The sequence below is a fragment of the Arabidopsis thaliana genome, assembly GCF_000001735.4.
Source record: "Arabidopsis thaliana chromosome 1 sequence".
NCBI classification, from domain to species: domain Eukaryota; kingdom Viridiplantae; phylum Streptophyta; class Magnoliopsida; order Brassicales; family Brassicaceae; genus Arabidopsis; species Arabidopsis thaliana.
The window spans coordinates 432,138-443,029 of NC_003070.9; the positions used below are offsets into that span (position 1 = coordinate 432,138).

General features: G+C 36.6%; 3 protein-coding genes and 1 pseudogene across 5 annotated transcripts; all 4 read right to left on the minus strand.

The window, feature by feature from the left end:
• Positions 1-893: 893 nt before the first annotated feature.
• On the minus strand, positions 894-1,682 carry AT1G02228 (annotated as a pseudogene; the record flags this gene model as incomplete). Its single annotated transcript has 1 exon — positions 894-1,682.
• A 1,145-nt stretch (positions 1,683-2,827) lies between these two features.
• NAC004 (NAC domain containing protein 4) lies at positions 2,828-4,785 on the minus strand. The gene is made up of 6 exons (NM_100104.3): positions 4,485-4,785; positions 4,140-4,402; positions 3,860-3,991; positions 3,513-3,779; positions 3,313-3,426; positions 2,828-3,186 (listed from the first exon to the last, which is right to left on the minus strand). Exons 1-6 carry the CDS (start codon positions 4,636-4,638, stop codon positions 3,037-3,039), a joined length of 1,080 nt encoding a protein of 359 aa, NP_171726.2. The 5' UTR covers positions 4,639-4,785; the 3' UTR covers positions 2,828-3,036.
• Positions 4,786-5,722: 937 nt separating this feature from the next.
• Positions 5,723-7,422, minus strand: NAC005 (NAC domain containing protein 5; the record flags this gene model as incomplete). Its single annotated transcript, NM_100105.3, has 6 exons — positions 5,723-5,969; positions 6,081-6,197; positions 6,285-6,542; positions 6,646-6,786; positions 6,915-7,177; positions 7,269-7,422. 6 exons carry the CDS (start codon positions 7,420-7,422, stop codon positions 5,814-5,816), a joined length of 1,089 nt encoding a protein of 362 aa, NP_171727.2. The 3' UTR covers positions 5,723-5,813.
• Positions 7,423-8,062: 640 nt separating this feature from the next.
• Positions 8,063-10,835, minus strand: AT1G02260 (Divalent ion symporter). Of its 2 annotated transcripts, NM_100106.4 has the most exons (4): positions 10,581-10,835; positions 9,261-10,483; positions 8,999-9,188; positions 8,063-8,876 (listed from the first exon to the last, which is right to left on the minus strand). In NM_100106.4, the coding sequence occupies exons 2-4, from the start codon at positions 10,320-10,322 to the stop codon at positions 8,620-8,622; spliced, it is 1,509 nt and encodes a 502-aa protein (NP_171728.2). In that variant the 5' UTR covers positions 10,323-10,483; positions 10,581-10,835; the 3' UTR covers positions 8,063-8,619. The 2 variants fall into 2 exon arrangements, with proteins under 2 accessions (NP_171728.2, NP_001320653.1); NM_001331329.1 differs by having other exon boundaries at positions 9,261-10,835.
• Positions 10,836-10,892: the final 57 nt, after the last annotated feature.

Sequence of the window (10,892 nt, forward strand, 5' to 3'; positions counted from 1 at the left end):
TAAATATTTATATATAAGGCTAGACATGGGGAAAAAAAATTAAATATTTATAGACATGCATGCTATATACCAGATTACCAGGTCCAGAAATAATCTAAAGAGAGCATACAAAGTGAATATTAAATTGCAAAAATGGGGGAAAATAAAAACAAGAATAGACATGCATGCTATATACGCATATGCAGAGTGAGCGATCACTTGATGAGAATTTTTTGTAAAACGATTATCGCAATTTGAGCATCTTTATTGATGAAATACTTATAGAAAGTTTCTCAAATAAAATACTACTAATATATTTATTTATTTTTTGTTTTGAGAGTTTTACATATATAGGGTTCTCATATATAGATTCTCAATTATGAACCTTTTGTACTAAAAACTCTACTATTCTAGAAACTTACCTTTTTTTTAAAAAAAATGTGTGAATACTATGGATGGAAATGTCTTTAGTTGCTATGAAAACTAATTTGTGTTATTTATACGGTTATACCTAACGTTTCTAGTTATCACAAAAATTAATGGTGTATTAATGTATTTAATAAAGTAAGTTAAGTTGTTGCACAGAAAAGAAAGTGTAAGTTGGGTAAATTGTGTGAGCCAAAAAAGATTGTAAATTGTGAGTTTGTGACGCTGAAGAGTGAAGACAATTCAAAAGGTTATATCTTATATGCGACGGCGTAGGTCAGTTTTGGAATGGTAAACACGCGGCAAGTTTGGTTATCATCATTTGTCACAATCATATATATTTACTCATATAACATACATACATTGCTTTATCGTCATCTTTGGTTCATGAATAAGAAAAATGTTCTCCCACAAAATATCTTTACCCTTTGGTTTATATTTTAGTTTTTTTTTTTTTTTTTTTTTTGTCAACCGATATAAATTAAACCTCAAAAGAGCCAATCCCGAGGGATATTGTTTACATACGTGACATGATGCGGTACGGTACGAATCTTTCGTGCCAACTTATCCGCTTTTACATTTGCACTACGAGAAATTAAAGATAAAGAGAAATTTGTGAATTCTTCCCTATCACTTTGCAACTCCTCCAAATACACTGAAAACGCCGGCCATTCGGTTGGAGAAGACACCATCTTCACCAAGTCTGAACAGTCTGTAAAGAAAGCTACGTTCTGATTATCTGCTCCAATCATGCACTTCATCGCCCAAAGAAGAGCTTCCATTTCGGTATGTAGAGGAGATAGACTTCTACGAACGTTGGCGGCTCCCATGGTTGGCGACTCTCCAAGAGATGATAGACAGAACCATCCTGTTCCTGAGAACTGGTCACTTGCTTTCCAAGATCCATCAATAAAACACCGAAAGCCAGAAAAAGTTGTATCTTGTGATACATCCCTCACCCGAATTCGACTATCTATAGACAAGGAACCATGTTTTTCACTATGGAGCTCGACTTGAGCTTCCTGCCACGATTGAGCCTCTTTTACCGATAAGAGCAATATTTCCATTGGATCTTTATCCACATTTTCAAAAACTTTTTCATTTCTTGCTTTCCATATATACCAAATTATCCATGGGTAAGAAGCCGAATCGACGCCTGAAGGAATTCTCCAAAACAAATGATCCAAATTCGTAAAAATTGAATTCGAAGGAAAAATCCTTGGGGCCGTAGGAATTTGTGATAGTGCCCAAATCTGCCTTGCAGGATGGCATAGAAAAGGTTTATATTTTAGTTTTAATATAAAAAAGAGGGGAAAAGAGTATTTGCAAGTTGCAAGTTTTTAAAATATACATTAATCAAAAGACTGACATATAATTATTGCACTTATCATGTGACAGTTACGCTGTTAATCCCACATTTTTTTTTCTATTTTTGCTCTGTTAAATTCGATAGTTCATTATTTATGTCGAAGCAAACGATGTAAAAATGTAAACCACATATAATGATTTTGTATATAGGAAACTTCGTAGGAGGCGTAGATAAAAGAACTAGACAGCTCCAACCAAATACTCCTCCTCCTACTTAGTAATTTTTTTTGCTAAATACAGCTTATTAGTTCGTTATAAGAGTTACCAAGGAGTAGTAAAGCTAAAGTATTAGCAAGTTGCAATTTAGGATTTTCATTAATTAATTGAACAGTGAAGTAGTGGTGGGCCAGGACATGTTACCAAACACCAACAACGACCAAATCTAAAATATGTGAGCTAATTGGGCCACGTGGAAGCATTTTAATTACACGCGCCGTGCATACTTTTCAACCAAGGCACAGTTTCAACTTTCAACTAAGGCCATAATATTTTCTGGCCATAAAATATTCTTTCAGATTTAGAGAAAATGTTTTTTTTTTTGTTTTTTTTTTAAATTTTAGAGAAATGTTTGGTAACAGTTTGCTGAAATGATTTTGATTTGGATTGGTTGTATTTAGCCAAAGAATCTTGTTCATTATTTGTTAATAAAATAAAAAATCTCAAAATGAGGAAGAAAACAAAAAGTTAGCATCAGTCAAATGGGGTTTGGACTCAAAGATAAAAGTGACAATATGCTGCACGTAAGATGTAGACTAAAAGTCTTATAGAAAACTCTTGACATTATTAAAATCGAAGCATCTTGATTTGATATTATCCTTGTTTCCTTTTGTTGAGAACCTGACATCTTTTGTGGGGATTAGGTAGGACTATAGCCTCAAGGTTGATTGTGATCATTTTCATCTTTTGTCAAAGAAAGTGACCATTTTATTAGTTGTATCGTGTATGAATTGAAAATTATCCAACTTTCTCTTCTCGGACTTCTCATCACAAATTTACCGTTTTTATATATTGGACCAACATAAAATAGGGAAATTTTACACAAAAAAGGATAGACATAACATTTTGGTAGTTGTATTAATTGAATTCATACAACTTTATCTTCTCTAACAACTTCGTATCACAAATCCACCCTTTTTATATAGAGAGAGTACATACATGAAGTCACACAATCTGATCAAAGTTTACAAAACAAGATAGACATAACTTATATTTCTACAAATTTGGAAAAGTACTAAAAGGTGTTCTTGGTCTCATCTATTGTTATCATGTTCTTGAGATAGAATAACATTGGTGAATTTTCTTGACTAATCTGTGTATCATCCTGTAAACGAAACTAGCTCTTTTCTTCTTGACAGACTCTTCACCCAATTTATGCTCTCGAATCACAGTCACTTGACCCGGACCTTGGCTCACCTGCAAAATATATTAAAGAACCAACCATTTAAATAATTTCTCTAATCTGGTCTCAATGTTGTGAGTGGTGAAATTAACAAAGTAACATGATTAGCATTTAGAGTTAAATGAGATAATAAATCTCACCTCTTGAGTTAATGACACTAGCTGGACTGTTGAGTCAGGAGAATGTTGAGTTTGGTCTATCTGATGATTTGAGCTAGCAAAACTAGCACAAGTGCTCGAAGTTCCAATAGAATTCTGTCATATGAAACAAAAACTTTAGCTTTCTGATGTCAAATCTGAAAACAGAGGATTATCAAGATGCAGAGTAAAATTTTGCTTACTGTTTTAGGAGATATCAAATCAGAATCATTATCATCACTGCTATCATCACTGAAGACACCAGTTAACGACTTTAGAGGTGTGTAATCGCTGCGATGATCTTGCATAAACATGATATTCCTCTGCTCATCACCATCATTATTCAACCATGTTTTCCATTCCTCCTCAATCGGTGTAGTTGCATCATCGATTTGAGATTCTCCCTGCACATTAGCAAAGACACCAGACTGACTTGAATTCTGTAATTCTTGGCTGTGAAACGACGAACCCTGAAAAAGGGGAGGAACACTAATGTCAGATATTTCAAAGTTTCTAAAGACAAAACAGAGAAAGTTTGAGATTCTCCCACCTCAGATCCTCCAGAACTGTTCACAAGAGGGATTAAAGAGTGAATCTGTTCAATTTCACTACCAGTAGAAGAAGAAGAGATCTCTGTCTCTTCACCCTTAAACTCAACTTTGCAGACTGTATACGTCATCATCTGTACAAATAATCAAATCAAAACACGATCACCACCACAAAACACCAGAATTAGGTCAATTAACAAGAGAGATAGAAAAAACCCTAGGAATCTGGAATTAGGTCAATCAACAACAAAAAACCCTAAAAGTTTGGAATTGAAAAATTACCTGATTAGGAAACAAGGACGTAGCGTGATACTCGTGCATAACCCAGTCGGTCTTTGAACCATCTCGATTCTTAAAAACCAAAACCCTTTTCTCACCGATCTTCTCACGATTTCCTCTTTTGCGCATGACAGTCATTGTTTTTCCAGTTTTCTTCCAAAACCCAGAGTTTGTTCTTCTTCTCTGTTGATCACCTCTGTTATACTTCATCTCCTTAACACTAAAGAAATACCAAACCCCATCTCTCGATTTGATCATCGACTTGGCTGTGAAAAAAGAGGGAGAGGAAATCAGAGCAAATGATTTCGAATTCGATACAACAGTTTGGGAAAAAATAACTCGACTTACAAGGTAAATCCCAAGGCTCGAAGCTACAGATATCGACTGTGCTAATGACTTCATCGACATGGCTAGTGTCACTATCGAGATTTTTTGGCCGGAGGTAATGGTCGACGATCTCCTCGTCGTTTGGACGGAATCTGAAACCCACCGGATTCATCATTGTCCGAGAGCGACTAAAGTTTCAGATAAAAGACAAAATTGGTGAGAAAAAGTCAAAATATGTAGCAGAGAGGTTTCGCCATTAACGATGCTCTGCAAGTTATGTGTGAGTTTTTTTGTTTTTAGGAGGAAGACGAAGTGTGTGTTTATAATTTTTTATAAAAAGGCTGTGACGGGAGTAAGTGACGTCAACTATGACCAGATGATGGGACCCACTAAGTGGATGACGTCATGTATGATGAAAGCAGGACACATCACACCAAGTTCACATGGCGGCGGCTGGCACTTATCCTAATGACCCCACCATGATTTTTCCAATCCCCACACACTTGTTTTATTTGTTTACACTTTCTGACAAATTCTCTAAATACTCTTTTTCATTCCGTTTTATTTTACCGGATTAATGACATTTTCACATTCCGATTTAGTATAATTTTTAACACGTTTTATAGTAAATACATAGTAAAATCACTTTTTTTAAAAGTCGGTAACGTGGAAAATAATAAAACAACTGGTAAAGAAAGATAAAATTTATCAAATTGAATGATGACGACCGTTAAGACGTTCAAATAAAATAAAAGTTATGATTAGTCTAATGGCGGGTTTTGGGCTTAAACATCTAACATGACAAGATATTCGCGTGGCACACATCTATAAAAGTCCAAAAGAGACTCGTGACATTGCTAGAATTAAGATTAAAGCATCTTTGATTTGATGATACTGTTATTTTATTTTGTTGAACGAAATCTTTTGTGGGGTTAAGTAGGACTAGCTGACTAGATGAGTAGAGGTTGATTGCTACGAAAAATTGTCTATTTTGTTAGGTTGATTGCTACAGCTTTTGATATCCATATTGTATCTCTAGTTTTCTTCCATTAAAAAGGAGGGAAAATCCGAATATTTTTCGGGGATTCTAAAATAAAACAAAACAATACATAATTATGGGAGTTATTATGTCACGTTACTACCAAAAAAAAAAAAAAGATGTGGTTTGACCATTTTGTTAGTTGAATCAAATGAAGTGATACATCTTTCTTTCCTCTAACCACATCTTATCACAAATTCACCATTATATTTTAATATATCTCAGGGCACACATACAATGTGTAAAAGTTACAAAACCAGATAGACACATATTACATACTACTACAGATTTTGGAAAGTACAAAATTGATATCATGTTCTTAGGTGAATTTTCTTGACGAATTTTTGTATCATCCTGTGAAAGAAACCAGCTCTTTTGTTCTTGATCGTCTCTTGACCCAATTTATGCTCACCAATCTCAGTCCCTTGTGCATCATTATCAATACCGGTTCCCGGTGTTTTGCTCACCTTAAATCACATCATAGAACCCAAAATGCTGTGAGTACTGGCACAAAGTAGCTTGGTTAATTAGCAGTTTAGAATGGTTGGTCTTTAAGAAAAGGAGATGATAAAGCTCACCTCTTGAGCTAATGACACTAACTTGATTGAGTTAGGAGATTCCTGCAAGTCAGTGATTTGGTATAGAGGATTTGAGCTACCAAAACTAGGACAAGTGCTTAAAGTTTGAATGGAAATCTGTCGTATTAAACAAAACTATAGCTTTGTGAGAAAAAACTGAAAACAGAGGAGATAGTAAAGGTAAAATAGGAAAATTTTGCTTACAGTTGTTGCAGAAATCGGATCAGAATCACTACCATCGGTGCTATGATCACTGAAGACACCGGTCAATGGCTTTTGAGGTGTGTGGTTGTTGCGATCATCTTGCATAGAAACAATCTTACTCTGCTCATCGTCATCATTAAAGAAGCCTTTGAAATCATCACTCAAAATATTGCAGAAGTCCCTATCTAGTGCATCCACATCAAGAAAGCCAGAAAACTGACTTGGATTCTGTGATTCTTGGCTGTGAAACAACGATCCCTGAAAAAAGGAACAACGTAACACAGATGAAAAAACTATGTGTACGAGATATGATTTTGAAGATTTAAAAGAGAAACAGGGAAAGTTTTTGAGATTGACTCACCTCTGTCTCTACACTCAAAACTCCAGAATTGTTGGTAGGAGGGATTAAAGAGTGAGTATGCTTAATTCCACTACCAGTAGCAACTGAAAATTCTCTCCTTTCACCCTTAAACTTAACTTTGCAGAGTGTGTATGTCATTATCTACAGATCAACTCAGCATAAATGATTACCATAAACTCAGATTTTTCCCGTTTACGAGAAATAAAATCACGGTAAGAAAACAACAACAACAAGTTAAAGAAGCCTAAACAAGAGAATCGAAAAATGACCTGATTAGGAGACGAGAACGTAGCGTGATACTCATGCATAGCCCAATCGGACTTGGAACCACCGTGATTCTTAAACACCAAAACCCTTTTCTCACCGATCTTCTCACGATCTCCCGTTTTGCGCATTATATCCATGGTAACGCCAGTTTTCTTCCAAAAACCAGACTTGGTTTTTCTTATCTGTCGATCACCTTTACCATATTTGTTCTCCTTACGGCCGAAGAAATACCAAACCTGATCTCTTGTTTTCATCCTAGAATGGGCTGGGAAAGACAGAACATGATCAGAAATTACCGGGATGATACAACAGTTGGGAACCAAAGAAAAACAAACACTCGCGTTAGAAAGACTTACAAGGTAAGTCCCAAGGGTCGAAGCTACAAATATCAACTGTGCTAATGACTTCATCGACATGGCTCGTGTTACTTTCGAGATTTTTCGGTCGGAGGTAAATGTCGACGATCTCCCCGTCAGTCGGACGGAATCTAAAACCCACCGGATTCGCCATTTTTCAACAGCTACAAAAAGGTTCAGATCAAAACTAAGAGAGGGAAAGATATCAAAATATGAAGTAGAGAGCTTTCTCTATGGTCGCTCTTCGCCCGCTCGTCTACAAGTTTATATCATAAGAGCAAGTCCAACAAAGGGATTTAAAGCATATCTTAACTGTTGAGAACCAAATTTAAAAAACTACCGCTGGTCATGCTCTAAGCAGGCAAGATGGGTTTGTGCGCTTATATAAGGCACAATAAAGGAGATCCTAAAAAAAAAAAAAAAAAAAAAAATTGAGATCCTTGGTAGATTTCGTCAACTATTTTACGGACAGGTTTTGGACCCCATAATGCAGATGTTGGGTCACATAATTTCTTTCCTACCAGATCATCTTCTTGATACCCTACCCACTTAAGTCAAAGTGCGCTTAGTCATGTGATGTGACAGTTACTCCTAACGTTAACGTCAATGGTTAATTTATCTTGAAGCTTATATAAGATCACAAAAAGTAAACCACATTGAAATTTGTATATAGGAAACTTCGTAGAAGTCGTAAATAAAAAGAACCAGCCACAAATATAAGGATTTGCCGAGTATGGAACATAGCATACAATACAATGTGAATATTAAATTACAAAAGACAAAAAAAAAGAGGGGCGCTTACATATACATTCATAAATTCCTCAGCTCTACATACACACATCTGCGGAGTAGAAGAACCACTTCAACTTGAAAAATGCTATACCATTTTCTTACTTATATAGGGTGTGACTGATAAAAAATGGACGAAATGAGATGAAAAATAAACGAAGAAAAGTGAAGAAAAGAAAAAGCAAAAAGCAGAAGAATTTTCTCTCTCATGTATTTGAAGTGGGATGAATTCTTCCTTTTCACGTTGCTTTTTGAAGAATTGGGAAGAAACAAAACCAATTACTTTTTATTGCTTTTTGAAGAATTGGGAAGAAACAAAACCAATTACTTTTTATCTGACTGGTTACATTTAAGTACAACACAGAAGAATTCTTTTTCTTCTCACTATTTTTCTTCTATAGAAGACTACCAGTCAGACCCATAGTTGTGATACTGTTTGTTTTTCAATGATGCAAATATGGATATTATAACTATTATTAAATTACATAAGTGTGGAAATAAAACCTAGCTATAAACACTGGTTCTTGAAAAAAGAAAGCATATATGCAGAGTGAGCTATGATTTACTTGATAAGGAAGAGACCAATCGCAGTGACGATGAGTGTTGAAGGCAAACCGAATTTGAAATGTTTAGTGAAAGTGAGAGTGTATCCATGGCTCACTGCTCTACGAGCTTGCTCACACACTATCAGGTTTGCTGCTGAACCAAGCAACGTCAAGTTTCCAGCCACTGTGCTCACCCACGCCAGCAACAACCACGCCTTCTTCTCCTCCTCCCTCCCCATCGCTGATGCCGCCACTCTTGCTCCCAACAAAAGCACTACAAACGATTAAAAAAAAAAGAAAAAATAATCATTCGCATGGTCTTGTGGTTCCTTTTGAATCAAGAAATTGTTCGTGGAGCCAACCATACATGTTTGGCTTTAAAAATAATGACATTACCGGTTGGTACATTAGAGGCTACATTGGAGAGGACAAGAATCACAACTGCTAGAACCGCGATTCCTTTGGCTTGATCAATTTTGGCATATGGCTCCATTAGGTCCCATAGAGCGGTAGGGATACCAGTTTTGTTGAATCCATCAACGGTTATGAACATCCCGCAGAAAAAGATCAAAAGCGAATACGATACCTGCAAAAGTTACAACTTTGATAAGATCTTTGAATTGTATCTCTAAAGAGTTTAAGAAAATTTGGTTTTCACCTTCTCGAGAGACGGCCTTGCGTCTTTGAAATCAAGAACCACGAGTGCTAGAGCCGCGGTAATTGCGGTCCACGACATGTTTAAACCCATAAGCAGAGATATTAGCATTCCTAATGTGATGAAATAAACACTTGATTTCCATAAAACTCTTCTCCATCTCTTGGTCTGGAACATATTGTTGGTATTATTGCTCTCTCCTTGAGACTCTGCGTCGTTGTGTTGTTCTCTCGACGCATTTGAATTGCAGCTTATTAACTCGCTCTCACCCGCTGAACCCGCTCTGTTTCTGAGAGTCTCGGCGGCATCCATTCTCAAGTTCGAATCTTCGGATGAGACTGGCGAAAATGTAGCTGGCGAGAACCTATGAGATTGGACATCTTCTTGGGCAACAACTTCAGAATCAGCATTTTGTACTTCTTCTTCATCCTCTTTATGATCTGACAATAACCGCCAATACATACCGAGAAGAAGCATAGCGTTAACGGTAATACCAACAATCATCGCAGGAAAAACACCAAGAAGAAACTCCCAAAACGGGATCTTGCTTTGAACCGCAATAACAAGATTCTGCGGATTCCCAATGGGAGTAGCAGAAGAACCAATATTCGCACTCGTGGCTAAAGCGAGCAAAAACGGGTGAGGCGGGAGATTCTTTTGCCTAGCGATCTTCAACACAAACTCGGTTAAAACCACACAAGATGTATCGTTAGTAAACAGAGCGCTTGAAACAGCGGAAACAAGACAGACTCTACATAGCAAGTCTTTCGGACCTCTGCTTTTCCACGAAAGCAATGTGCCTAAGTACTTGAACATATCAGCTCTCTCAAGGTATATACTAACAACCATCGTTCCAAAGAGAAGACCGAGTATCGGGAGATCAATGGCTGCATAAGCTTGTTCCGGGGTTATCACTTGGAAGATAACCATTAGCATTGCACCGAACAGAGAACCGGCGGTTCGACCAATTGGTAGGAATGGTACAGAGGGAAACACTGCTAATATCCAGAAAATGGCAAAGGCAACTGAACCTAAGACCAGCTTTATTACTGGAGCCATTGCCATTTTCTTGCAAATATTTCTTGAAAGCTCTCTGATCAATGATCGAAAAGCATGGACTTTGTAAACCCTAGTTGGTGATTTTGATGAATCAAATATCTGATTAGAAACCCTAAGATCTCTGATAAACTTGAGGACGTTGACCGATTCCCAATAGAAGAATCGTCCTGTTGAAAAAACAAGAAAAGGGCAATCAGTTACGAATTCAGAACGACAAGTATTGGATAATCAAACAAACTTGACCAGTTTCATGGTTAAACATACAGTTTCTTAAGGAGGAATCGAAGGCAAATGAGTGACAAAAATTGAAGCAACTACATAGATAACACTCAGAGTAAGCGAGGACTCATCTTTATTATATTGTCCCGAGTCCCCACGACGAACTTCACCAAACCAAAAAAGTCAGCCCTTTTCCAATTTTCTTTAGTTTCCAAAAAGTGAAGACAAGATACCGAGAAGAAGTCTCTCTGTTGTGTTCGCTGTTTCAGATCTTTCTTCTTCCCCTTTTTCAATTTTCATGAAATTAACAATTTGACCTGCCACGTCCTTTAGATTAATTAAAGTGTTTTCTTTTAC

Coding starts and splice junctions, on each gene's coding strand:
- NAC004 (NM_100104.3), bottom strand. CDS start 4,638: ATGATGAATCCGGTGGGTTTCAGATTCCGTCCAAACGACGAGGAGATC. Junction 3,992..4,139: donor CGTCCTTGTTTCCTAATCAG/GTAATTTTTCAA, acceptor TTATTTGTACAG/ATGATGACGTATACAGTCTG. Junction 3,427..3,512: donor ATTTGATATCTCCTAAAACA/GTAAGCAAAATT, acceptor TTCATATGACAG/AATTCTATTGGAACTTCGAG.
- AT1G02260 (NM_100106.4), bottom strand. CDS start 10,322: ATGGCAATGGCTCCAGTAATAAAGCTGGTCTTAGGTTCAGTTGCCTTT. Junction 9,189..9,260: donor CAAGGCCGTCTCTCGAGAAG/GTGAAAACCAAA, acceptor TAACTTTTGCAG/GTATCGTATTCGCTTTTGAT. Junction 8,877..8,998: donor AGCCTCTAATGTACCAACCG/GTAATGTCATTA, acceptor AATCGTTTGTAG/TGCTTTTGTTGGGAGCAAGA.